The 27870-nt window shown below is 52.3% G+C and overlaps 1 protein-coding gene and 1 long non-coding RNA gene across 5 annotated transcripts in view; both read left to right on the forward strand.

The window, feature by feature from the left end:
- NEURL1B (neuralized E3 ubiquitin protein ligase 1B) overlaps positions 1-27870 on the forward strand; it is a 117509-nt gene that overhangs the window by 35322 nt on the left and 54317 nt on the right. For 2 of the 4 annotated variants that reach the window (XM_068698254.1, XM_068698252.1), the window contains one exon: positions 10566-10652. The exons of 1 other annotated variant lie outside the window; for it this stretch is intronic. In XM_068698254.1, coding sequence (XP_068554355.1) covers positions 10566-10652 — 87 coding nt within the window. Of the gene's footprint in view, positions 1-10156; positions 10260-10565; positions 10653-27870 lie in introns of those variants that run through there. One more of the 4 variants, XM_068698253.1, reaches the window with a different exon arrangement.
- On the forward strand, positions 19574-26130 carry LOC137864277 (uncharacterized). Its single transcript, XR_011101404.1, has 2 exons — positions 19574-25511; positions 26033-26130. It is a non-coding gene; the product is annotated as an uncharacterized lncRNA (long non-coding RNA).

Raw genomic sequence — 27870 nt, forward strand, 5'->3', positions numbered from 1 at the left:
CCAACCTTGAGAAAAACCTCAAGGAGTCGAGGGGACTCGTTTTCATTTCAGTTGGCAACTTCTGCAAGTGCTGAGCAGGAAAACATGATCTTCCCTCTTGTCATTTCTTTATAAGAAACAGCTTGAGCCCCGTGCGCGGGGCTGCGAGCTCTCCGGAGGGCTCCCCGGTGGGGCAGGCAGCCGGGGCCCCGCCAGCGGCCTCCTGCAGTTCGTGCTCCTCTCTTAATCTCCTGCTGCAGAAATCGGGACAGATCTCTGGATTTTAGCGGTGTGTTGTATTTTATCTTCTCTTTTCTTCCCCTTAATTTTGTTTTAGAAAGCAGCCGACCTGCCAACCACAACAAACAGCGGAGGCTCCTGTCGCCTGCGCGTCTCCCCCCGGCACCCCCTCGCCGGTCAGGGTTTATCTCCGAGCTTGGAGCCCAGCCTGGGCTGCGGATAACTTGGCGTTTACAATTCAGAGCACTACAATAAACAAGCAAATAGCTGCCCCTTTCCCACACACACACATATACGGTGCACGTATACATGCAGGGCGATGCTTAATGCTTGCTGTCCGTGGGCCTGGGGGCTGTTTATGTACAGCGCCGCGTGTTTATACATGGAGTTCATCTCCTCAAGTGAAGACAGATTAAGCAGCGGGGTGAATAGAGCGGTTATGTGAACTATGGGATTTCCAACCTCGAAATACTGCCAAGACCGAGCCAGACAAATTGGTAGCACAGCAGTGTTTCTCATTAATGTACATGGAAAGTTGTGCCTTGCTGATAATGCACAACAGCATCCTGTTGGGAGCTTTGGGAACCCATCGGGGAGCAGCCAGCAGAGCAGCATTCGAGGCTGGGCTGTGTCTTCTCCTTGCCCTCTCTTTCTCCTCTGAGAACCTCGCAGGAGAAAAAAACCATGCAACTCCCCCGTGCTGACATCCTGCAGTCTGTGGGAATGGCAGCGTGGGGATGGCACTGTTTGCCGAGCAGAAATAAGGCTGTTTGTTAGGGCCTCCCTTCTCGCCCCACGGCCACTCCCTGCTGGATGTGGTTTCCTGGGTACGTGGCTGTGGTTCCCACCTTCCAGCCCAGCACGATTTATTTAAAACTTGAAAATAAGCCTACCTGCCTTAATCGTGGTTTCCTTTGCTGCCCCAGGCGTTGATGCTGATGCACAGATCTGTGGGTTGGCTTTTGGGTTCTGCACTGGAGAGCTCTCCCATGCCCTCCAGCTCTGGCACTCCCAAAACTTCACCTCCTAGAGACCACGGAGAGCAGCAGCACAGGTGGTGATGCTGGACTGCTCATTCTGCTGGGAACCTCTGGGAAACCACTGGACAAAAGGAAATGCTCGCATCTCCATCTCCCCACTCCTGACCAATTATTTCCAAGTTGGGTATGGGCAGGGGCAGCGTGTTCTTGGACCAAACGCTTGTTTATGGCAGGCTTTGGAGCAGAGGGCGGCTCCCGTCTGGCACAAAAGGTTAGTCACCTTCAGCCAAGCAACAGGAGAGGCCACTTGGGCTCATTGTTCGGCGTCAGATAAAGCAAAATCCCAGTGATCCCAGGTTGGCCAGGCTGGGAGGTGCCCTCTGCTTTCCCTTTGTGCCGTCAGGTTGGCGCTGGGAGCCCAGCCTCGTGTCTCCTCTATTCCTGCCCGTGATGGGCACTTCCATTCCGTCGTGGTTTCTGTCATCACTTAGGATACAGCTGCTGGTTTTGGCCAGCACGAGTGTTCCTCTGTAGGCACGGTGGGGAAAACACCAGGGCAGGCACGGGGTTGTACGGCATGGTGAGGTGTCCTGCAGCTGGCCAGACAGCGCGGCTGGTGCCAGGGGACTCTCGCGGGGACCTTCTTGCCTTTCTTTGTGCCGGGGAAGGAAGCTGGCAAACGGCTCGCATTGTTCGGAGCCAGGGAACAACAACAACAACTGGCTGGGGTGGGACCTGGCCAGCCCGTTGACCTGCTCCATCGTGATGGATTCATAGGAATAGAGCACGGGTCGGTGTTGTTGGCTGGTTCCTACTCATCTCCCCTCTCCTTTCCCAGCGCAGCCTGTGTCGGAGCCGTGCTGAGCATCAGGTGAGCAGCTCCTCCTCTCTGACCTGGCTCAGAGCCTCTGATCTCTACCTGCAGAAGTGGCACCGTCACAGCGATCCCTGACGTGACGGCACCAAAAGTTCCTGGATATTTTGAGCTGCGCTGAATCGCGCTAACAGCTCTCTCCGTGCCCATCAGTGGTTGATTTATTCGTTAGGATCGGTGTGGGTATGCTTCTCGTAGAGCTAAAATGCTGGAGCTAGCACTATTTGCTCCTTCCCTGACAGTGTTTCCTGAGGGGGGTTGTGTTGCTTCAGGATATGAATAATCTGGGTCAGCCTGTCCCAAAATCAGTCTGAATTCCTTCTAGTAACTGTCATGTCTGCAGCTGCCACATTGTGCCTGCCTGCTGAAATGACAGAGCATAGATATCCTTGATTCATGGAAGGCAATAAGAACGGCAATTCAAGTTAAGAGCTTGGCATAGAGACACTCCAGAAATGCCCAGGAACGAATAAATATAGTTTTGACCCTGAGATAAAAGAGCTTTGCTCTGACAAAACTTGACCTGCCTCCATGGCAGCTGAGGGTCAGAGCAGGGTCTGGAAGGAGATGGCCCCAGGTGGGTCTGTAAGTGTTGTCCGTGGGGTTGGAGTGAATCTGGGGGCTGCTCGTGTACCAGTGGCTGACCCTCAGCCCTTGGAGAGCTGCTCCTTGCTGCTATCTCACCACCCATGCTTGGCTTTTTTTATTTTTAATTTTCTTTGAAACACATTCCTCATCTCTTTCCCAAATCCTGTGGAGTTACCTCTGGTTTTCATCAGCAGCTCTCCGTGTGTCTTTGCGTGCTCCCTGAGGGTTTGCCAGGTGGAGGTGCAGCACGCAGCGCCCCGCTCCAACCTCACCCCAAGGCTCTGCGAGCCTGGGTCCCACGGAGCCGGGAAGCTGCCGGCAGGCTGGGACAGTGCAAACTCCCCGATACCCCTGTCGGTCACAGGCACGACTCACAGTGACCCCCCCACAGTTCCCTCAGCAACGTGAGTGCAAGAGGGATGTGATTTTAGGGTTAGGCGTCCATGAGGCTGCCGACGGAGTGAGCGGTGCCAACTGCCCCATGCAGGTTTGCAAAGGGCTCCAACTTGGCACAAGTCCTCTTGGCTGCTGGGTGTTTTTTCCTTTAGAAAGGCTCGGTTCTTATCTTGCGAAAATATAGATATTTCTCCATGAAGACAGAATTTCCCTCGTTAAACATCCTGGCTCATCTGCTCCAAGAAACGTTCTCCTTTCATTATTTGGGTTCATTTGCTAGATTTATATAATTATTGAAGAGAACATGAAACAGTGAAAATAACACTTTATGGGGTTGGTTAGACTTTTTATAAAGATCTTAACTCAGTGAAAATGCCCTTCTGACTTGCCATCCTCTGTCAGGAGTTGCATAGCAACTACCTGCCCTCCTAGGTCCTGTTTGGAACTGAGTATTTCTTGTGGAGAAGATGAACTTGACTTAAAAATAGAAATTTTGCCCCTGTTGAGTCATTTTTCACTGGAAAAAAAAAAGTGCTTTGAGTATGACTAAACTTTTCACAGATCGGATCTGACAATGGACATTTCTTGACATTTTAGAAATGTTTTTGTTTGGGACAGCTGGATTAAAACCAAAAGAAACCAAGCGTTGGACTGAGTGATGTTCCCCTCTCATCCAGAGGCTCGAGGATGTTCCCATGACATGGAGGACAATGCATTTTAACAATTTATTTTTTTTTTAGCCCAAAGGATTTTCCTTTGTGCCAAGAGTAAAAGTGACTTTGACGAGGATCCCATGGGAGCAGATCCCATGAAAGACCCCATACAAAACATTGGTGTGGATGGGACCATCCCTCAGGTGAGCTGTGTTGGGAGCTGAAAGAGGAGCTTCTCCAGCTGGTCTGTGAGTCTGAGACTTTGCTTGCCTTCACCAAAGTTCCCTGAGTGTTTTGCTCGGGGACAAATGAAGCTCTGTATCTGGGCCATGGTTCATGTTTTTCAGTCCAGCAAGCAGGAGAAAATAATGGGAAAAAGACGGGGTCACCAGAACCTGCCCCTTTGGAGGGTCACCCTCTGCGTGGCGCAGGAGGGGTGCCGGCTGCCTTCCTCCACCACTGCACCTCGGTATCCAGGCTGGAAGAGCTCAGAGGAGGCTGATGAGAATCACTCGGCTAACTGACAGCTCCTGTGGGGGAGACGAAAGCTTCTCGCAGATGCTCGTGGCAAGGGCTAGGACCTGATGTGAGTAGCACCAGAGTGATTTTTTCTCAACTCGAAGAAGAAGTTTGGCTCCTCTGCCTTTGTGCGACCTCCTGATTTAGCACCTCCGGTCCTGCCGGGTGGCAAAGAAATCGCAGCAGAGCGGGCTGTGGGTGTGAACGCTCGGTCCCTTGCTCCGAAGGAGCTGCGCTGAGGCTGACAGCGGAGGCAGTTGGCACATCCCTCATTAGTGGCATCGCCTGGAGCTTGCGAGCACAGCTGCTCCTGCTGCCAGCCCCCGGGGAGCCGCGGCGCTGCCAGGGTGAGCGCAGCACTGGGAGCGTTTCCATCCCGCTCCCCTGGGTCCCTCCCCACGCTGAGAAGAGGGGTGAAGCCTCTGCCCTCATGGCCGTCGGGACAGCAAGTTTTTCACTTTCTCATGACAGCTCAGCCATGAGACTTACTTTTACCACTAAGCCTCTCCTCGTCTCCCTCCTTGCACCCCGTGTAAATATCCATGCGTAGCGAGACCTTCGCACCGTTTGTGCAAATCTATTTCCATCTCGTTAAAGCTGTTTTCTCCTGTGGGATTTCTCCGTGAAATCCATTTGGTAAATGAGTCTCTCATCCCCTTAGGCCTTGCAAATCTCTTGTGCAACCTCTGGCTTTGTGTTTCGCGGCGTGTCTTTTTTTAGGCTAAGCAGATAACCTCGAGACCCCGTGTGATTTGCTTTCCCTGTTGGTCCTTCCAGAAGATCACAGGACTCTGTGAAATATGTATTCTTCGGTGGTTATGAAGAAAAATAAAAATTCCAAGTATCCCCGAGGAGGGGAAATAAAGGCAGCAGCAGGGATTTGTTAACATTTAGGCAGAATCAGCCAAGAGCCTGACACTGTCCAGATGACACTTCCTGGCTGCAAAGATAACTCACTAAAGGAAACACGAGTTGTGGCTGCACTGGCGATGAGAAATACAACCCCTGCCAAGAATTCACCCCAAGCCCGGTGGGAGCTGCCTCTTTTTCTTTCCCTTGTGCAAAGGGTTCAAGTTTATTTAGTTGGGAAATATGCCCAGCATTTCCCGAGGAGGAGCGGAGGCTAGGTAAAGTGGACTCGTGAGAGCTGGGGTTGGTTTCTTGCTGCTCAAGAGCTGAGGATGGATGTGGGGAAGGTTTGGGTTTGCTAAAGTGTGGGTGCTGGGCTCTGGCTGATGCTGGCCCAGGGTCCTGCATCGCTCCCTGGCTGGGTCCAGGCTGCTGGGGACACAAGGGCACATCCGTGCCAGGCGTCTGGGCGGGTGCAGGAGGGGACACGAGGGCACATCTGGACGGGTGCTGGAGCCTGCGCACCCCAAGCAGCCTGCAGGAGTCTCAGCTCGGGGACGCACGGTGCCCAAGGCGCACACAAGTCAGTGTCAAATCTTACAGCTCTGTCCCTGCATTTCAGAGCTCCCTCTAGGAGGATGATGCTCAGCAAAAGGATGAGGTGGATGTGAATGAAGGGCAAAGGTTTCGAGGTCTGCTTTCATACAACAGGGCCGTTTGGTTTGGTAACCCCGCCGTGGGCTCGCTTTGTGCTGGGACCAGCTGGGCTGGCTGTGCGAGCGCTTCCACTGCAGCCAGCGGGCAGAGGATCTGATGAGATTATCTCTGTCTGTGCAGTTTGCTTTCCCCAAGGTATTCAATCGCCTTTCAAGCTACAAAATTAACCGAGCAAATTGAATACAAGGCCATAGATCAAGAGTTATGGGCTCGTGATCTAACGCAGAGGCGAACACGAGGTGTATTGCAGCGTGCGTTTAACTCCCCAGCTCTGGAGCACCTCGCTGAGCCACGCACGGCATCTTATTTCCCTTTCTCACCTTATTTCCCTCACTCAAAATGTCTGAGCTCATCCCAGCTGGTGCTTGGCTTCAGCTAGTGGCTGTGCCTCAGACTGGAGGTGTTTCACAGCTTTTCCTTTGTTGCCATGGCAGGGATAAATACTTTAATGCATTTGGTCTGGGGGGTTTGAGGTTTTCCTGGCTGTTAAATTGAACCTGAAGAGTAGGACAAATTTCACCTAATGTGCGGGATAAATTTATAACCTTTTTTTTTTCTTTTTCTTTTTTTTTTCTTTTTTTTTTCCCCCGATGGAGTTGTGTGCTTTGCTCTACCTGGGAACATCCCAATGTTAACCGGGCATGAGATTTTTCTCTGAGTACCAGAAGTCAAATGCTGAAAATATTCTGTGTGTGGGATGTATTTGGGTTTGGAGTTTTACAGAAGTTCCCAAATTCTATTTTTTTCTCTTGAATAGATCCAAATCCACTTGATAGATTCAAATCCACTTTTTGTGATCTTGGCTTTGTAGGCAAAATGACATCAGCACCAAGCTTGTAGCTCCTCTGGGGAAACTAAGAGCTTGTGTAAGAGTTGACAAGGGAATAAGGATGCTTATGTTTTGTTTTTCCTTAAAATGAAATTTTGGAGTAGTTTGCCTGCAGGCTTTGGCTTTTCCAGCCTCAGCTGAGGCTGGAGCTGTATCAAAAGACCGGGGCAATCTTCTTCAGCCGGGTCTTTCTTAAGCTTCTCTCAATACCAATTTCCTCTCTTTTGGGTCAAATCACTCAGAGTCCCCTGACATTTTCTCACAAATTGCTTTTTCCAGCAATTCTGCGTTTTCTATTTATGAATTTTTCTATTGTCCTATCAAAGTTGGTTAGGATCCAGTGTGTCACAAGTTCACCATTGTCTCCTGGCCCCCACGCTGAGGGCATCATTTGTCATGCTGAGATCTGGAATGGGTCCACGCTGCACTTGCCGGTGCCTGCTCACCCTTCGCAGCGCACGGGTGAGGCTCTGCGGTGGGAAAAGCAGCTTTACTGCGGGCCGGAGACTTTTTTTGCTACTTAAATATTTGATTTTTCTCTCTTCTGCGTATTTTCCAGCTAAGACAGCCAGGAGGTTGTGTAAATAGCTCATAAAGTTGATATCGCCCAGGAAGAAATGGAGCTCCCATCAATTCTGAGATCGCAAGGGAAAATAGCGTCTGTTTCCTGGAGAGCTGGCTTCTGCCCGACAGAAATAGCTGCGTGGGGTGGGTCAGTGCGACATGACTGCCAGCCCTCCTAGGAAGGAAAAACCAAAAACTGGTACAGGTCAGCGCTGAGCTGTTTGGTCCAAGCGCTGGGGAAAAGGGATGGGGGAAAAGTGATGGCAGAGAACAGCACGGATCAGAAGCGAGAGCTGCTACGGGCCCGTGGGTGGGAGGACGGGTGACTGCTGTGCTGTGTCAGAGGGAACCCAGGAGGGGATGGAGGGAGAGGAGCGAGGTGGCCAAAGCTGCTCCACATCAGTGGGGCCAGGGCTCCGTTTGCTCAGGGAGAGAAGGGGGAGGCTGTGGTGGTAGAGAGACAGACGTACGTGACATTTACAGTGCAAACGCTGCACAGATTTGAGTGGCACCTGAAAATGAAGCTGCTCTGGGAGCAGAAAATGATGAACTTGCTAACAGAAGGCTGGTTCGAGAAGGCTTTGTGGAGCTTTTGGGGAGAGCTCACGGGCCCGCTGGTGCTAGGGCAGGCTGATGGAGTCGCTGGGGTTTAGTGCTGGCCACGTGTGGGTCGGGAAGGATGCTCGTTAGTGAAAAGCAGAGCCGTGCCTATTAGACGAGTTTTTGCTGAGAGCAGCAAAACTTTTCGGCGCTCTCTTCAGCTGCCTTAATTTGCTGTGTTCCACAGCTGACCTTCCACAAACGAGCCCTACGCATTAAGCACCCTACAAAGAGCATGCATGTGCCTTCAGGGGTCTTTATGCTTGGCTGCAGCCACGCAAGCCTCGCACGCTAGCTTGTTTACTGCCAGATCCCTGGTGGTGACAGCCCTGGGATCTCAGCATCGGGCTGGGATGGAAAGGTCCCTTCCCTTCCCCGGGCAGAGTCTCCCAGTGCTGCCACTCTGGAGATGCTGCTGTTACTGGGATAACTGGGAATTGTCTCTGGAGCTGAGGAGGAGCACACGGAGGCGCGCACATCCCTGTGTTGGTGTGATATCCCTTGTCCTCAGCTGCCTCAAACCTCGGCTGCAGACAGCCCATGCTGTGTGCCCAAATCCTGCTTCTTTTGCCTCGTGAGCCTGTCACAGGCACGGCACTGGGACTGCTTGTCCTAGGGAGGGTTGTGAGAATTTCTTACGGAGCTGAGCACGTGGACGGCCCCGCCAGCTCCTTGTCAGCAGCTCCATTTGCCAAACGCATCCGGCTCAGTCCAAGGGAGTTCCCCCATCTCCTGGTCTTCACCGACAGAGCAGCGCTCGTGGCTTTCAGGGCCGGGCCTGAGCTTGTGCCAGTTGGCACTTCCCAGCCCCACGCTGTTATGATTTGCTCCAGATGGTGTGTGCGAGCTGCCATGCCCCGAGTTAGCTGGTTGCTCGGCTCAAGATCTTGCTCTTGGCGTTTGACATGCAACCATTCCCCCGCTTGCCCGTGGATTATGAGACGAGGAGATGTTGGGCTCTCGTGTGCTCCAAGAAGCCTCTGTTCCTGTCCACTTCAGATATTAACCACTTCCCAATAAATGCGTCACGGGCAGAATAAAGAGGAGGTTGTTGCCCCAAAGAGTTTGCAGCTTAAATGGAAACTTTGAGCTTTTGAGAAAGGGTGGAGGCTGCAAAGCGAAGTGTCAGTGATCCCAAGTTCAGCTTGCAGTGCCCCGTTTTTTGTTTAGATTTCATTTTGCTGCCTTCCCCCATGTGTTTTCTTGGTGCCTCCTGAGTGGGAAAAGGGGGTTTGTGAGGAATGTTTTGATGAAAGAGCTGCGAGGAACTGAAAGAGCAACACCCAGTGCCAGGCAGGGGATTGAGAAATATGGCCTGGGTGCAAGGAGCTGTGGATGGCACCAGGAGAAGATGCAGAAGTGCTTATTTATTTATTTATTTTTGTAATGGTTTGGGGAAGTTTGTTGCTTCTGTGGCATCTGACCTCTACCTGCTGTCTGTCTTCTCTTCTGTTCGTCTTCCAACTCTTCCTCACCATCACTCTTGGACAAACCCCAGGTCCCTCTCAGCCTGAAGCTTGGGGTAATCTCATAAGGTTAGGGGCTCTCACTGCAGACAAATTGCCCTTTGGTAAATCCTTGACTCGCAGTCTACTCTGAGGTCTCCTTGGCTCAATGGGCTTGAGAAGATGGCACTGGAGACACGTGAAATATCACAGCTGTGTGTGTACGAGGCGATAATGAGGAGGAAGGCACGGGCAGTCATCTGCTACTTGGGGTGTCCAGGCAAAATAAATGGCCTCGCCCCCACGACTGGAGCTGAGGACACTGGGTGCCTTGGGAGGCAGCGCAGATGCATGGACACCCCAATTATTTAGGCTCTCCACACTCCCCATGCCGTGATGGAAATTGCGTGCACCGAGTGCGTAAAACTTCCCGGGAAGTGAAGCCTGCCCGTTTGGTCTTACCAGCAAAGCCGTGGGTGTACGGGTGTGTTAGCTGAGGTCAGGGGGCTCTGCCACCCTCAGCCCGTGGTCGCTGCTCTCAGCTTTCACCTGGAGCAGCCAGCTTTCACCTGGGGCCTGCGGAGGAGCCGGCGATGTGCTGTGCCTCCCCTCGCTGTGTTTGTGCCACGGAGCTCCGCGTGAGCAGCGGGTGAAGACGCACAAGCTATTTATGTTTGCAGCCCATTTCCCATGCCTTAGAGGCGGTTTGCCTGACTTAGCATTCCCAAGATGCTGCCAAGCAGAGCAGAGCGCAGAGGAAGAGCCTCCTGCCCGCGTAAACAGAAGGGCAGCGAGCAAGCCGGGCTGATGCTTTACGAGGCATTTCCGTGCTGAGGCTCCGGCTGTTTGGCCTAGAAGCAACTCTACGCTCCCATAAATCAGCTCCGTTTTCCTCCAGCTAACACAAGAGTTAGGGGCTGAACCCTCCAGCTGGCTTCATGTCGAACGTGATGGGAAAGAGAAGAGGCACCGACCCCGGTGCCCTGCTTTGCAGAGTGGGAAGGAAGCCTGGGAATGTGCGTAAAGGTGTGTTGTGCAGAGCTTTTCTTCCCTGTGTGCATTTCCAGAAGAGAAGCTGGGATGGCTGCACTCCTTTCTCTCTCCGCTCTGGTGAGAGGAATGTCATGATTGAACCAGAATGTTTTTGCTGAAAAGGGAAAAGAAAAAGGCTGGATGTGAAATCTCTTTAGCCTCACTACCAAGCTTATAAACGAGTGACGGAAGCACCCCCTGCTCCTTCCAGCTTTGTGTGTGTATGTGTTTGGTAAGAGCACTTTCTCTTCACCGTGGTTTTACTCATCTCATCCCCATCAATTCTCTCCGGTCCTCCAGGGAATCCCGTGGCAGCAGGCGGCAGACGAGACGTGACGGCCAGCAGGAGGGTCCCTGTCCTCGCCCTCGTGCCCCTGCGCTGTGCAGGTACGGCGGTGCCAGCGGCGCGGTGGGGCTGCGGCGTCCCCCCCGGGGCAGCCCCGAGGAGGTGGCACCGCAGCCACACGGCAGGGTGGCAGACACGCAGGTCTCCAAGGGGAAATGCAGTGGGTGGGTTTGTGAAGAGGCCGAGGTTTAATCTGACAAGCTCTGCAGTTACAAGGTAGAGGGATGCCTGGTGAGGTTGCTTGGTGTGGGGTGAAGGGGTTTTCAGCCCCGGGTGCATCGTAAAAGATATGCTAAGGGCTCTTGTGTCCTGTTGAAGGGCTCTGCTTCCAGTGAGGAGCACATGTTCATTAGTATGTGTAAGTAACCAAGGACGTGTTGGGCTACACAGGCGCATATTGAGATGAAGAGGACTTCTGGCATGCAAGGAAGGGATTTCTTGCTCACATCTCTCCTCTGTGCCAGACCAGCTTCTCAGGTTCTGCTCACGCTTCACCTCATCTGCATTCGAACAGTGCCTGCCCTCCTTCAGCAGCATCCCACAGCCTGCTGGCCTCTTGCAGGCTTTACTCTCCCACTTTGTTATGGTCTTTCTGGTCATCCTAGCCATTTCTGTCCCCTGTTGAGATTCTTCTCCCTGTGGAAACGTTTCAGCTCAAGGGCTGAGTTTTTATGCAGAGTCCTTCATTTTTGGAAGTGCAATCAGGAGAGGAAGTGGGTTTTATACCCGTGTTCTGCACCGAAAGTTCAGGCATCTTGAGGGTGTATGTGTTGCCTGCAGTTAGTCAGACAGGAAAGGAAGATTTAAAAAGGAGACCAGGGTATTTTAAATAGCTTGATCTAAAATTGATACCAATCTGTCTCTTTGTGGCAGCAGGCTAAAATAATATTTCCAGGCAGATGAGGGAAGCTGCCTGATGTGGAATTTGAGTATGATCATGACTGACATGGATATTGGGGCTGTTCCAGGGAGGAGACGTGGAGAAGTCAATCCTCTGGCAGCTCAGCAGCGGGGTGGCTTGGTGCCTGGGTGAAGGATTGCAAGGGGTGAGAGCTGGAGAACAGCAGAGCACCAGGAAGGCTTTGTGGCAAGGAAATACAGAATATGTGGTGGGCTCCAAAAATCAGCCCCACGTGTGTAACCACGACCAGGGCTGTGTGCTCTGGGCAGGAGGGTGGTTGGCCCAAAATGGGCTGTGCATCCCCATCCACACAGCATCCTGGTGCTGCAGGTACCAGAATGAACAGGAGGCACGTTGTGGCCTTGCAGTGTGTTTGCAGCATCCTTGGGAAGAGGGGGGAAGATGCTCGAGACCCTTTTTTTGCAAGCGTGCCTTGGAGCCTGTGGTCTTCACTGCTTTTAGTCCAAAATCACTCAAAATATCAGATGGCAAAATGGGAGGCACCTCGCTCAAATGTTTGATTGTCTTTGTTTTTTTTTTTTTAACAATTTGGTTTCTGCACTGGTAGTGTTGCAGTCAGGCAGCGTAAGAATGGGAAGAGGAAATTACTGTCAAACAGCCCCTTCTAAATCGCTGTCAGTGAGTGGCAGGAGATGAGCCAAAGAGATCCCGTTCTTGTCAGCCTCACTCGAGTAATGCACTGTCCCCGTTCAAGGAGAGCCCTCGTCTTTTTTAGCTTCGTGTAGGTTGAACCAAATTGCAAGTCACGTAAATGATTGATTTGCTTTACTGCAAATGATTGAAAAGTGGCAAAGTGGTAGGAAAAGTAGCGTGCGCTGCTTGAAATGGTTGAGTAATGAATGGAGAAATGGTTTGCTTGCGAATTGTAGCCTCTGTTTTTCAGCTGAAGTCCCAGGTCTGGGAGCTCTCCTGGCTTCTGTGACGTGCAGGGAGAGGAGGGGGACGTGCTGCCTGCACGCAGGGGTGGCACTGATGGCAACTGGCCGGGCTGGTGGCCTCCCGTCCCAGCAGCAGGGACAGGACTGCAGCAGGGGATGGGATCTCAAGAACAACGAGCTCTGGCCCAGATTCAGACGGCCTAATTTCCACCTTTGTCTCCATCTGATGCTTCCCATTGGCAGATGCTGCTGAAAGCTGTGGGTCTTCCCACGGACCACGCGAGGCTGGGAGTTGAGGCAGAATTGAGGTCAGCTGAACCTGGGCCAAATTGTGGCTGCTCTGACTGCCGGTTTGATGCAGCTCGTCCCTTTGAGGATGTCCCTTCCTTCCCGAGAACACGGCATCTGCTGCCCCATGGGGGGGGGACAGGGTCTGAAGGTCAGCTGGGCAGGAAAATGGTCTCTGTCCTGGCTGAAGGGACGCAGAAACCCTAATTGGGAGCAGCTAGCCGAGAGGTTGAGGGTGGACAGAAAGGGAAGTGGATGAGATAATGTATCCGAAATCATCACTGCTTATTGCCAGGTGACAGCCTCAGTCTCTCCTGTCGTTAACTTGTTCAATGGTAATTGTATTTCAGGATAATAATCCTAAATATTTCGTCACGCTTCCAGGTGGGGTGCAAGAGATGCTTTGTGAAGGTGAGGGGCATCATCTCCGTTTGCAGGTGGCACTGCCGGGGCCTTCAGCTCGTGGGGTTCAACCAGCCGGTATGGATGGTGCCACAGGGCCAGCCCATGCCTGTCCATCCACAGCTCGCCTTTCTGGGCTGGAAACAGTTAAACTGCAAAGCTTCTGAGGAGAAAAACACACGCCTGAGGTCTGCAAACCTCCCTGGAAAAGGTTTGCTTTAATTTTAGCAGTGTGCTGCCGGCAGGTCCTGAGGTTACGGTCCAGGATTTCCAGGGATTAATCTAAGTAGGGCACAAACTGGCTGGGTTGTGGAAGGTCACCTCCAGCCATCGGCTTGGTGCACAGCTCTCTGTGCTCTGCTCGGTCCGTGCCGCTGTCCCAAGGTGTGAGCTTTGCGGGACAGGGGAGGACGAGCTGGGGAAGGGGATCTGTCGTGGTGCCAGCTCCTGGCTGGAGCTGACCGCGAAGGCCAAGCTGTTCATTGTCCCCCTCTGTTCTCACCCAGCCTTCAGCCCCTTTATGAAGATGATTCAATGTCTTTTTGTATTCTGCAGAGCCTGGATCAGACACTGAAGCAGAGGTGCACGTTGTGGGGGCCTGTATGTAGCTGTGCTGCTGGAGGTACAGCAGCAGTAGCCCACAGCTCATGGCACGCCGCCTGCAGAAGCATTTTTCAGCTTCTTGGCCAGACTTTGGAGTGAGCTCCAACCTGCCACAGCTCTGCTGTTATCAGTACCGTCTCCCGTCGGTGTAAAGCTAGCTCAGACAGCTCCGTCAGCTGCAGTTGCAGTGCTGGCTCGCTGCTCTGCAGCTGTCCCCGCGAGCACGCGGTGTGCTGGCTTCAAGGAGTCCCCCCAGCCCTTGACAAATGGGGACAGGGCTGATGCAGAGCAGCAGACGAGGAGGGGAAGTTGGACAGGCCAGCTGGAGAGCGTGAAGGCAAATGGAGTAGGGAAGGAGGGCCTGGAAGGTGGCTACATTTGTCTAGACGATGTCTGCATATTTTTTTTTTCCTCCCAAAACAGAGTCCGGACTGGACATTACAAATGGTGCATGGGTTGTCAGTGCAGCCTTGGCTCCCACCCCGATCTCACACGCTGTTCCTGCAGTTAGGCAGCACCGGGAGCACGCCTGGGAGGCTTTGCTCTGTTCCTCCTCCTCTGGTGAGGCTGGGGAGGAGAGAACCCAGGCTGAGTCCTGCTTGGGAAAGCAGCTACAGGGCTGTCCCCCTGCTGCCACCAGGCACACAGCCACCTCTAGCTGAACCCTGGGGACAAGGTGCTCAAAGCCTGGCCCCGGCTGGGACCCACAGCCCCTCCTGGGGCAGGACTGAGCCCCACAGACACCCAGGGCTGCTGCCGCCGCGGAGAAGAAGGGGGCTGCTTGTTTTGGAGACAAAAATAATGATGTGCCTTTCAGGGGATGTGGGACGCTTTGCGCTCAGCTGCCTCGCAGAGCTGACACGGGGCTATGCTGACCTGAGAGCTGTCAGTCAGAGCAGCGTGACGTGCCAATTAGCAAGTTTCATCAAGGGTTTTGAGACTCAGGGTGAGGACTGCATTGGCAAAAGCTGTCCTGTTTAATTGCACAAATCCCAGCCTCTGCCTGTCCATGGCAGATTGGGAGGCACTGGGGCAGCGGGCAGCCCAAAGGACTTGGTATGCTTCTGCTCAAGAAGCTGCCCGTGTCTTTTTTTTTCCTGTTTGCCTCGTTTTCTCTTGTTTTTTTCCATTGTCTTCCACACTTGCAGAGGCTGCGATTCAGCACTTTTCCTAAGGGAAAAAAATTCCCATTTCTGAGCCGCGATACTTCCTGATCTACCAGTCAGCAAAACCTCTCCAGAATTGTCCACAGCCTTGCTGCACTCTCGTCTGAGATGGGTTTTAACTCGACAAGAGAGCATTCCTCATAATTGAATCACTTTAATGCTTAATTAGGAAAATTCTCCGTTTCCTTGGGGAGGACGAAACGCGCAGCAGCTGAGGGCAGGCCAGGCGCGCTGCTCTTCATCAGCCCGCCGTGGCTTCCCCGTGGAAATGCCGCGTGGGAGAGCAGAGCCCTCCGGAGACACAGGCTGCTGCTTGGTTTTTGTGCCCTCTGCTCTCTGGGAGGACAGGAGAGTGGGGAGCTAAGGCTGGGTTTGTGGAGCTGAGAGGTAGCGATGGGATGGCCCAGGCGCCTTGCAGCCCGTGGGGTCTCCTCCCTTGGTCATCCTGGTGTGAGCAGGAGGTAGATTTGCTTCTTGGAAAATGGCTTTTATTTTGTCAGGCTCCTGAGGAAGCTCCTTAAGCTAAGTGTGTGTGCAACAATAGAGGACTGAATACAGATCAATAACAATTAATTTCCTTGGGTAACGTGCTTGCTGAGCTCCAGAGCAGCCAAAGCAGATGCTAGGGTACCTTCAGGTCCTTTCCACAAGCAGCAGTCCATTCCAGCATCTAGAGTGTCCATTTTCCCAGATATCTGCACAACTTACAGGAATAATCCTGCTGCAAACTCGCACTGATTCATCATCATCTCCCTGAGCTGACAGCTCTGCTGGAACCTTGCAAGTGTCTTCCAACCCCTCCGAAGTGATGTCTCTGTGGCTGGGAGCGAGCTGCAGTCTCTTGCTCCCAGCCCTATCAAGAATGTTTTTTGTTGCTCTCCTGCATTCCCCCCTGGATATCCTTGACCTTGAGGAGTTTCCCTCTTGCCGTTGCTATAAATCCAGAATCAGTGCCATGAGCCTCAGCTGCCAGGTGGGGAGCGAGCCCCATCTTTGTGACTTTAGTCCGGGCTCATTAGTGAGGCACAGCGCCCTGCAGCACGCTTTTGGAGCCTCCCCGGGCTAACAGGGAGAAAATGCACAACCCTAGTGACATGGGGAAACCAAGGAAAGTAAAAGGTAAATGCCAGCAGGCCTGGTCTTTCTCCAGTGGTTTCCAGCCGCAGCGCTTGCCATAAATGAGGTGTGGTCTGCCTCCAGCTCCGCTGGGATTTGGGACCAGCAGCCAAGAGCTGGGGCAAGGAGTGATGCCAAAAGGCAGGGGCTCGGTCATGATCCCTGCCTTCCAGAGCATCCTTAGCTTCTCTGGGTTCTTACTCATGGGGCTTTACATAACCTAGTGTCAGGTAGATGTGGAAATGGAGCCAGAAATCAGATGATATCACCGTAGTACGAGCCAGGAGGGGGAAGGACGCCAAATCCAGAGGTGGCAGAGGCCGAGGGGTTGGTGCAGTGACAGCAGCAGCTTCGCTGGCTGCCGCTCGGCTGGGGCATCACCAGCCCTTCTGCTTCTCCTTGTCACCCTCGGAAAAGAGCTGCAGGTCAGCGTGCTGCCCGCACCGAGTGCTGCGCGGGGCCGAGTGCCGTGAGAGCAGCGTGGAAGCTGGCGGAGGAGCAGAGCGAGCTGCCCGTCCTGACTGCGCTCCCAGGCACCGATCTGAGCTCACCTGCGGGGCCGACAGCCCTCCTGGCAGCCAGCCCCGCGTCCTTCCCGTCCCTCCCTGCTTACACAGCTCCCTCATGGCAGCGGCAGCCCAATTAGCCGAGCTTTTCCCTTTCGTCTCTGCTCCCGGCGGCTTGGCTCTGTGCTGAAGCGTTCCCGGGGAAAGATCAGTGGGGTTTTAGCAGATGGACGAAGGCTGAAGAGCAAATTGTTTTAATCAACCTCCCCTCTTTTTTTTTGGGGACACTGAGTACTCGCTGAAGTGGTAAAACAGCATCCGTGATTTCACAAGGCAGCAGGCTCGTCTCTAAGGAGCTTCTGTGGTTTTTTGGATGCCGTGGATACGGGCAATTAACTCGCAGCACAAACTTGGCCTTTCCCCAAGGGCATTTGTACTCGCTGCCTGTTCCAGAATATGCGGGGGATCCACAGGCTGCGTAAGCTGGTGGGCAAAGAAGTCCTGCCTGCTCCTGTCCTTCTGGGCATTGCGCTGCTCCGGAGGAGGTGCCAGGGCCAGCCCTGCTCGGTGGTGCTGGGGGCGGTGTGTGGCGGTCCCATTCTGCTGTCTTGTAGGGTGACCATTTGGGTGCGGTGATGGAGATGGCACGGCAATTGTGGTATTCAGGAGGGAAAGTAAAGATGGAAAACTTGGTTCCAGCTGGCCCACGAGGTCGTTTTCAGAAGTGATTCCCTGCTCTTCCGAGCAGAGCTCCGGTGCCCCTCCTTCAGCACGGGCTCAGGAGTGAGCAGAAGTGAGCTGGAGAAGATCAGAGACAAGTGAAGTTTGCCCCAAGCGCAGCGCAGACTCGCATCGTCTTGGAAGTCACAGTGCAATAAAACACCTCTGGGACAAATGCAAGGTATGTTGAGGCCCTTCCTTTGCCTCGACAGTAGCCCAGGCAGCTTTTGCACGAGCAGGCGTCTGGAAGTGATGGGATGTTTGGGGGTTTGCTCACTGCTCCCGTTGGCTTAAGTGGAGTCTCAGCAGCCTGGTGGCAACGGCACACTCTGGGCCAATTCTTGTGGTCCCTCACAGGGCTGAAATCCATTTTGTCAGCCCCCTCACCTCTTTTCCCTTCCCTTCTTAGTGTCACCCTGCTTGTGAGAAGGTTCCTTGAGCAAATTACAGCTTGAGGGCTCTTACTGGTCTTATCCCAGCAGGGCTACTCCTGCCCCCTTCCCAGAGCTGGAGATTTGAGTGTTCACTTTACTTCCAGGGGTACACGTGTGGCTGAGCCCCTGCTTGCTGCTCGCTGTTCAGTGATGCCACGAGTCGTGGAGCACCGTTGGGTTTTCTTTGCATGAAAGAAACCACGTGCAAGGGAAATTATTAATTAGCACGGCACATATTTTTATTGCTAATGATTTGGGCTGTTCTGAGTGGCAAGAGGAACTGTCTGTGACTGTGTGGGTGGATAACAGATACTTAGGGGATGTTATAATTTGCATTCCTGCTTTTGCTTGGCCAAGGCTGCCATGGATCTTCTCTGTTTGTCGCTGGCTCCGGTGGCTGTGAAGCAAGGCTGTTGTTTGTGCTGCACCGGGCTTTGTAGAACAAGAAAGAGAATTTCCAAACTTGCCTGAGGAATCGGTTGCCCGGTGACAGCCACGGGGATTGGCATCCTGGAGGATGCTTGCTTGTTGGGAGAGCCAGAAAGCTCTATCTGCTCGGCCTCCTGTATTTGTGCAGGGCCAAAAATACAAGCTGCAAGTCGTGCTCGGTCCCGTTGGTCACCTCCCTGTGCTCTCCAAGGCAGCAAACCTGGGCTGTGTCCTTTCCGTGGTCCCAGTGCTGGGGAAGCTGCTCTGTTCTTAGCACAGATGGGGACTGAAGGGAGCTGGGAGAGTGCCCCAAAAACATCTTTTGTGTTCTGGGTGTCCAACCATGCTGTCACCAGGGCCAGCACCTCACCAGGGCGCTGAGCACCACCAAAAGGTCAGCAGCAAAGGAGCCTTAACGGGGGGAAAAAGGGAGTTTTCTGCCTGATGCCCTCTCCTCTCAGCTATATTGGTAGGCACGGGCAGGTCACGTACATGCACTTCCACACTTCCCTGCCTGCACTTTTGCATCACCAGGAGGAAAGGAAGAAGCAGCGGAGGGGGGCGAAACGCAGCCCTCCACCCCAGCTCCACGTTGGGTTGTTGCTGTTAAAATATGACTAATGCTAAAAATAATCCTGGCGTTGCTATAGAAACTTGCACTGTTGCTACGTGTGAACCTGGAGAGAATTGTACCTCCTCGCTACCTTGCTTTTCTCCTCTTGCTGAGCTCGCCCCGACAAGGACGACCACGCCAGACCCTGCCTGTTCCTCTGCCCAGCTGCGCTGGGCTGCCCACGGCTTTTGTTGTGCTGCTGGACGGGAAGGGAGGGCACTATTCAACTGATCTATGCATCTTTCTGCTTCTATTTTCCATCATTTCCAGCCTTCTCTGTTATAGTTTCCAAGCCCACGTCTGTCTGGTTTGTCGGTCCCCTTCTTTGCTCCTTCGCTGGCTCTGGTGAGGCTTCGGGCAGTGCCCGCAGGCGAGTGGGTCCCCTCCTCAACGCACTGCCAGGTTTTCCATCCTCAGTGGAGGAAAAGGCTCTTGTAAACTTCCTTTGGGTCTAGACATAAAAAGGGGTTTTGTATGCGTTAACGTCGTAACGCTGCCCCAATCTGCCATCCCCATCTTCCTGTCCCTCCCAGCCTCGGTAGCTATTTGCAGGAAGCTGAAGTCTTCCAAGCTTTTTGGAAGAAACCAACCAAGGGATCGGTTTACATTTTCCAAACTGTAATGACAAATGCTGGAAACTTCCATTCAATTTGAAAAAAGAAGCCGGGATTAACCCAGATACTGATCTAGCCCCCGAAAGCCAGGCTGGCTCCTGCACAGATTGCCCTGCGCTGCCGGGTGCAGTTTCCCCTCTGTCCTGCCAGTGCTGCTGCTCAGCTTCAGCCTGTGCGAGCGGTCGTGGCTGCTCATCACCTCTGAAAAGCAGCCCAGGAGTTTAGGCACCTGGATTTGGAAGTCATGTCCTACCTGATTCATGCCCTACCTGATGTTTCCATGTCAGCGCCGCGGTACGGCTGAGGAGCTGGGGCAGGAGAAGGCAAAAATGATTTAAAGAGATGAGGGAGAGAAGGAAGAGACCTGCACACTCCTGCACCCTCCCTGCAGCCCCTCGTGGGAAGCCCCCGTCACAGAATTATCCCACAGCCGTGACCTGGGAGTGATGGTGAGGAAAGCAGAGAGAGGAGTTTTTGCTTCCCAGAAAAAATCTTCCTTTAAAATCCAAGCAAAGTCTCTTGCTCTGAAAGCCTCTTTCTTGCCCTGTGGATTTTATATGGGTTTTAGACACTTACCTCAGACTTGAGGGGCTTAGTTCCTTGGGAATGATGCAAGCTAGCACCTGGAGATGATTCACAGCAGCAGAGAGGGGCCGAGGCTGGCAGGGAGCTCTGGGGACCATCAAGTCCTGCCCCTGCTCAGAGGCAGGTCAGCGAGAGCTGTGCTCGTGGGATGAAAGCTGCCCTGAGGGACAAAGGAGTAAGCATGGTGACAAATGGGATCCAGAATGACTTCTCAGACACAGGCACACTAAATCAGACCTTTATGAGACATCTACAGACAGGAGCTGTGACCAGGGGCTGGATGCACCTTCCCAACCGTGCTTTCTTTTTGGGCACAGTTTAACACCTTCCATTTAACAATGCTTGTGCTGGATCAGGCAAAGCGTGGAGCCAACGCACCGTGCTTTGGTTTCAGAAATATTTGTCGGAGTCTTTCCACCCTCCGCAACACCGTATTGCTCTTGGTGATGCGTGCGATCGCTGCTTGAGCTGGGGACAGGCCAGGGGCACGTTCGTGGGGTGATGGAGAGGCAGGCAGCTTCTGGCCAAGGCAAGGACCCTGCTCTGAAAGCTCTTGTGACTTATTTACATTTGTATCCCATTTCTCTTTAAGCAACGCTAATTCTGGGAAAAAAACATTTCGGCTCTTGCCCTTCTGGTGCTGGAGAGACCACAGGGGCCAGCTCGCAGCCAGGCTCGGGAGGGCTGATTTCCGAATTGCTTTTTTGCAGAGTGTCTCCTCTACCAATACCCAGCCTGGTGAAGATGCCAGAAAAGGGTTAAGAACAGAAAGATAAGGCAAGTTTCTGGGAACTTCCCCTTCTCCGCTGAGAGACAGGAATGTGTGTTATTCTCTGCCCCTTTGGCACACATGGACAACGTGACTCCCCACCTACACGTGCTTGCCAGCTGGTTGCCTTTCTGTCTGTCTTTCAGCATTAAGCTGGGCAAAACTGCCCCACAGCCACACACCAAGTCCTCACCTGCCCTGGTGCCACCTTGTCCCCCCCTTTTGGCCCCGAGAGGGTCCTTCACCCCACGGGGAGCGGCCCCGTGCTGCTGTGGGGAGGCTGCACGGCGAGGAGCAGGTTGTGCCCCGTCCGACCTCCGCGTTGGATGGGCTGCTCACAGTGCTCTTTTGTTTAAATCTTGGCAGCCCCGCGTTGCTCGCAATTAGAGGAGCTTTGCTGTCGAACCATCAAATAGTTTGGTTAAACATCAAGCTGTGATTCTGCTTGTCCAAACATCGTTGGGTCTGGATGGAGTCTCGTTTGGGATGTGGCTTGATGAAGCAGAATCCAGCGACAGAACATGGTTTGTGGTTTTTAATGTGACAATTGGGCTTGATAGTCCTTCTTTTGAAGTCAGCGAAAGTAGGATCCAGCCCTTTTGCCATGCTGAGGACAAGCAGATTGGGGTAAAACAGGAACCAGCCCAGACCGATGAATCAGCCTTGACCTGAATCTCTTGAGAAGTCTGCGTAGAAAACAAAATAAACTAGGTTGGCTTTTCGTGAAGTTGTTTCCATTTTCATAACCATCTGTAATTCCTGATGTCAAACTCCTGACAGACAGGGTCCTGTGGGAATTCCAGTCTGACTGGAAGTAGGAGCTAAATCGCAAGGAATTTGTTCACAAGATTTATGGCCAGTGGTAGGGATGCCAGGGATTTCATCACAGCAGTATCTAACACGTGCCTGGCATTTTGAGTATGCCCAGTAATTAATATATGGACATAAGGAGGGTAGGGACTGAGCACTGAAGTTTGAACCTCAGCTCCTTTCCTTGGCTGTGGGGATGATTTGCAGGTTCTGACTTGGTCTTTTGAGTGCCCAGCTGGGACACTTTCATCTGGATGGAGTACTGGGAACTGGAGCCATAACTTGAGCTATCCCTATTTCTTCTGCTGATTTTTGGAGAAAACCCAAAAGGTACAGAGCTGGGCATCTTTCAAAGAGCTACCTAAATGGAGGATGGAAATCTCCATGAGAACCAGCTCTCTCGTGGTATCCCAGTACTTGGTGTCATCCTCCCAGGGAAGTATAAATAAGCCCTTCCAGAAGGCTTGATTCAAGTTCAGTTCCAGAAGTGGCCCCAGGCCAGCGTTTCTGTGGGGACAACTTCTGCTGCATTTCTGGCAAAGCTTTCCCAGCTTTAGGGCTTACCAGATACCAGTTTCTCTGATCACTAATCCTGGACTCCAAATCTGTTGGCCCGCATCGCAGAGCAGGTAATTACTTTGGCAGGGAGAACTTTGCTGATGTGTCATGCTAGCACAGTTTCAAAGAGAGGAAGGAGTGTTTTGATCTGGAGGAATGGGGCTGGCGTTCGTACAGGATTTCATCCTCCCTGTGTTTTGTGTAGGTAATGTATACGTATGCTCGCTCTGCCTCAATTTTCCATTTGCAGTTTGGAAGTACCGACACATTACTGCTATCATCCTTCATCAATCTTCCTTAATTAGCTGGTAAGATCATCAGGGTAAGAACATTTAGCACATAAGGCAGCTCCAGTACCTTTAATGAATAATAACAAGCGCCGTCGCCCAATTTTCTGTTTGCATCCTCTCTTACACAAGAATGCCCTGCTAGCTCCTTCAGCAGCTACCCAAGGATGCGGGTCCCAGGTGGTTTAGTTGCTGCAGCCTGTGTTGTGGGCTGGATATAGGAGGCTTCAGGCTCTCTAGTGGTATGGGAGTGCTTGACCAGGTTAATGTGACCTTAAAAAGGGTGTCTTCTCGCTGCTGCAGGCATCCGACCTCGACCTGTGGGGTTTCCAGCTTGTACGTGCTGTTAGCCTGCCTGTGTCCTCAGCATGGAAGCTGAGAGGTGCTCTTCTGTCCTGCAGGCAGCTAGATGAACAGTTACAAGTCCAGGCTGGGATATCTCAGCCAGGTCTCTTGTGTGCGTTTAGCTCGGGCTGCCCTGTTTCTCCGTGCATCAGTTATCACACAGAGAAAGGGGCTCGGGGGAGCTCGGCTTTTCTTGCAGGGCGCTTTGAGCTCAGTTTGAAGAAAGCTGTCGCGCCTGAGGAAGCAGTTGCATCAAAGTGGTAAGTCTTGGCGTTTAAACAGGATCTGATGACAGATGGGATTAAATGCAAAGCAGCTTGCGATGAGGCTTTAATAACTGTGGCAGACCTGGGGAGAGTGGTGAGGGGTGTGTAAGGGATCCAGCTACGGCAGAAGCACGTGGCGCTGGTGACAGCTGAGAGCGCTGCTCGGGAGGGGTAAGGCTATTCGCAAGAAATGGTGTGAAGGTTCTGGGGAGAAGGGAAGGGAAAAAAAGAGCACAGGGGAGGACGTGACATGCCCACTGTTCTGTCACCTGGTAGAGCCTCTCATGACAAAGCACATCGGTGCCATGAGGTCACCAAACAGGGGGGGAATGCACCAGTGGTATTGTCAGGCTGAGAACAAGGGAAGGAGAGACTCTCCTCCCTGCTACACCTGAGGATTGTAAAACGTGCAGCTTAAAAACCAGTGAGGTTGCCTCCTCCTCCATGCACCTTCCCTAGTCCTCGCTCGTTTTCATGTCACCTCCTGGGAGGAGAGGAAGGGATGTCCCCCGGAGCTGAAGAAACTGGCTTCGTGCTCCGCGGAGAGCAGCGGGGGCTGCATTGCACTGCTCATGGAGAGGCGTGCGGGGAGGTGTCTGCCTGCTTCTGCTGAGGAAGAGACTCGTGGGGGTGGAGGTGTTGGGTTGTGTGCTTGGAGGGATCCCCCCTCTGCTCCGGGATTTCTGCTGGCACAGAGGGAGGCATCGCAGTGGCACAACAGGTAGAAGGATCCACGCGTGCCTGCAGCAGTTGTGCCCTTGGTAGCAAACGCAGAGGAAGAAAGACCAAACATGAGGCTGAGATGGGTGAATGAGGAAGAGCCCTCCTGCTCGTGGTGGGATGGAGTTTGGTGGGGGCAGTGTGAGGTTGGAGAGCCAGGACCAGCATCTCTGGAAGGCAGCTTGGGCTGACAAAGAAAGGGCTCGTGTGGTTGCATGGCTTCTGCCTCTGCCTACCCTCGCTGCAGGGGCCAGTAAAACAGTCCTGTCACTGAAAATAAGTCAACAACTGGGTGTTTTCACCTACTGATGGTTTTTCGCTTTTCGCAGCTGTATTGGGATGTGCTGCCCCAGTCCTGAAACGTCTCAAAGAACTGAGCTAGGGACATCCCAAACCCAGGTGAGGCAGGGCTGTGTCAGCCAGCTTGCAGGGTGCTCAGAGGCTGCTCTTGATGCTGCAGACTAGAAGGAAGCTCCCCCTGCTTTTAATATGAAATTGAATTTCATCTAAGCAATCCTGTTTTGCAGAGTGCCTCCTTCAGCTAGAAACACCCAGGATGGAGCCTGTGCTTCCCAGGAGCTACTCTCATGTGCTGAGCGAAGAGGCAGCTCTTCAGCTGAGGTCCCAGATGCATTCTGCCTCTTCAGAAATCATGATTTACTTAAAATGTTGATTTGGAGGTACCCAATTTTAGCAAGTCTGGAGTCCTGAGTGCTGGGGAGCTGCAGGGACCGAGCACAGCAGGAAGTGGATTTGGCTCTAAGCCTTAAAGGCTGCGGGATCTGTACTGTGATATATCCTGCCTTCCATCCCTCTCCCATGTGCATATACCTATATATCTTCTAGGGCTATTTTGAGGCACTTCCTAGTCTGTGGCAATTCCTAAAAAGAAGTGGCTCAGCCTTCAGCCTAGCAGTAAGGAGCAGGAGATCTTCTGGTGTCAGGGTCACTCCCTTCCTTAGCCAGCTTGCTGACATCTTCTGAATTTCTCTGCTTAGGGACTTCTTTTTTTTTTTTTCCCTCTCCAACTGCATTCAACTGAAGGCAGCTACATGGAACCAGAGTCTCAGTTGATCTTTTTTGCTCGTTTCCACCCACAGAAGTCTGTCTTTTTTAACATCCCAAATACCTTGGTAACAAGATCATGGGTCTTGATTTGAGATAAATCTTTAGCTGATGATCTTTTTTTCCTCCCTTTCCTTTCCCAGATCTGAACAGCAGCACAGAGGTAAAGATGTACCTTCACCCAGGACCAGGAAGGTTTCAGAATCTGTTTCACTTGGTCTCTTCCCTAATGGGGAGTTTAATTAGGTTTCTTCTTCCCCTCAGAAAAAAGTCTGGCAATTCAAAGCACTGGGGTGAAGGAGAGCTGCCTTTTGCTCTCATCCAAAGTGCAGTGAAGCCAGTGGAAAGCCTGGCATTGACTTCAAGGGATGCTAGCCCAGAATATCTCCGCTTTGCAGCTGTGCAACTTTTATCCCACATAGCTCCTGCCTTCTGACGGGGCCAGCTGAGAGCCACTCTTTCTGCCCAGCTGCCTCAGGGGTAGCTGTCCTTTCTATTCAGCCCCAAAATGCTGCGTTTCAGCCCCAAACTTCCTTCCCAACAGGCCGGGCTTTACGCCCCGCAGCGGCACGGCACAACCTTTGTGCCATGCTGGAGCTCGTGGCCGCTCGCCAGTCTCCACAGCAACGCTTTCTGAAGGCCTGGCAGGGGATTAGGGATAAATACGTGCAGAAATGGGGTTTCTTTTGATGGATGAGGATCTGTCTTACTAGAAAGCGAGTGAAAATAACGCAGAGAATAGCGTGCGATCTGCAAACTGCTCTCTGAAGTTAGGCTTGGATTTTTAGACCCTCAGCCTAAAAGGTATGTCAGCATGGCGTGGTTGTGGGATTCTGGCAATGTGCACGTGAAATGCAAGTCAAATGTGTTCGTGGACCCGGGTGGTGTCAGTGCTACTGGTTTGCTTTTGCGAGCGAACAGTTGTTTTTCCATCTGATTTGTGTTTTAAGGTGATTTGAAGCGGATTTCCTGACCGTAACTTCTTGGTTGGTGGTTGCCAACCCACTCCTGGTTCAAACACCTTGAAAGCTGCAGTGCAGGGTCAGATATATGGGCCGAGCTGGAGGGCAGTGATGGGGAAGGGTCTCCACAACAGGCTAATATCCTAAGGTACATATAGATATAAGTAGGGCCAACAATTTAACCGTGTTGTCATGGGCGGAGATGGGCATAAACCCACCAGGATCACCAAGACCCAGAGCCAGTCTCAAGCAATAGAAAATAACCTTTGAACATCGTTGTTCCAGGTGCTTGGGGGTGGTAATATTGTAGGGTGCACGATGCAACTGCACAGCTTAAAACAAACATTTCTGACCACTACAAAGCTGTCTCCAGAAGCCTAGCACAGCCGTACAGCTCCACGAACTGAAGCAGGACCCGTGTTGGACAATAACGTGACTGAGACTCGTGAGACGAGGAGGTAGGTCAGCTGCTCGTGGGGCTGCACAGCCACTCGACGGCCTTTACAGGGGAATGAGTCAGGGGTGTCGGTACCATAGCAGAAAGATTTGCCTCCTGAAGAAATCAGGGCTGGTGTGGGATCACCTAGCACATGCTCTCGTTGCCTTGTAAAATCCTGTGGTTCATGAGCGGGATCAGATGAGGCAGCAGGGCGGTTAGCACCTCTGCCTAGTGGCCCCCGGGTAACCCCACGCTTTTGGACATTGTCAGCAAAATCTGACTTAATGAGCACAAAGTCCTTTTGGTAGGGGTGTGGGGGGAAATTTCTTGATTTTCTAGATTCTTCCTTCTGTGTCACAACAGCTGTGAGTTTGCTTTGCCTTAGTGCTTACTCACCAAAGAACGGCCCAGTCTGCTGCCCTCCCATGTAGCTAGCTGATACCCAACGGGGAGGTCAGATCCCAAAGGCTGTGAGCTTTGGAAATTAAATCTTCCTTTGCAGACTGTGTCTGTGATCTGGAATTCTTAAATCCTGCATCCAGGAATTAAACTAACAGTGTGCCATATAGCGGAATAGCGGAAATTCACTGACATCGGTCCTGCTTTTCATTTTTTACTTCGGTTAAAAAAGAAAAAAAAAAGAAATCCACTGACTGAAACAGCTCTTGGGGTTAATCCTGATGGAATGGGGAGCAGGATGTGGTCGCCAACGGGTTTTAACCTCTGTTCTGAGGAACTGCAAAACTTTGAAAATCGTAGAGGGAAAACACACCGCTGCTTCGTCCGTACCCACGTGCTTTGGTGTGGTAAGGGACGGTGGGCTCCACGTGGGAGAGCCAGCGATGGTGGCGATGCCTGCCGAGAAGCAGGAGCAAAAGATAAATGTTTTTTGGTCAAAATATAATCAACAAAGAAATGTGGGTTGTGAAGGCATTTCTGAAAGAGCTGAGGTAGGAACGTGTTCTCATCGGGGTATTTGTGGGAGCGACGGCAGCAGCCAGGGAGTGACGATCACTTAGAGCAGGGTAATAAAGAGCCAAACTGCTCATGGAAGATGTGGCAACTGTTAAGAAAATGACTGTAAAATGACTTATTTGTTACTCAACACCTCCCCTCCTTTCTTCTGCATTGACACATTGCATGTGCTTGCTAAACTAACAACAATTGTCACCTGGATTCGTATCACCTGATGCCTTCACAACAATTTGTCCCAGTCAGTGACTTTATTCCAAGGGAAGATCCAAGATGAAAAAAAAAACACACCACGACTGGGGGATTTCAGCAGTTTGTAGGACTGTAATTAGAACAGCCAAGGAGAGCTCGCTGACCTGGTGTCAAGGAGGGCGAGCCATCGCAGCAGGCCAAAAGGGAGTTGTTGGGACCCTGCAGTATTCGAGCTCTGTTCCGTGAGCAGCGCAGAGCATGCCTTGCTCATTAGGGAGTCGTGTTTCCAGGGCATCGTTAGTGTTGATGGGAAGTATTAATGATGCTCTTGGAAGAGAAGTTGAACAAGGCAGAGCCATTCTGGCACGTGGTCCCTAAGAAAGGGAGGAAGTTGCACAAGCTGATATTTTTCAAGTGGAAAGGGATGGAGTCAACAGGGACAAGAGTTGTTGTTCCTTGTGGTTCCAGACTGTGGGGAGAAAAACCCATTTCCCAAAAGGACCGTGGCTGGGCATTTTGCAGCTGAAGGATCCTGAAAATAGCTGTAATTGATTGTGTCCACTTGGAGGTGAAACATGGGATAACCATACTAAAAAAA

This window comes from Anas acuta, chromosome 14 (genome assembly GCF_963932015.1).
Source record: "Anas acuta chromosome 14, bAnaAcu1.1, whole genome shotgun sequence".
Classification (NCBI taxonomy): domain Eukaryota; kingdom Metazoa; phylum Chordata; class Aves; order Anseriformes; family Anatidae; genus Anas; species Anas acuta.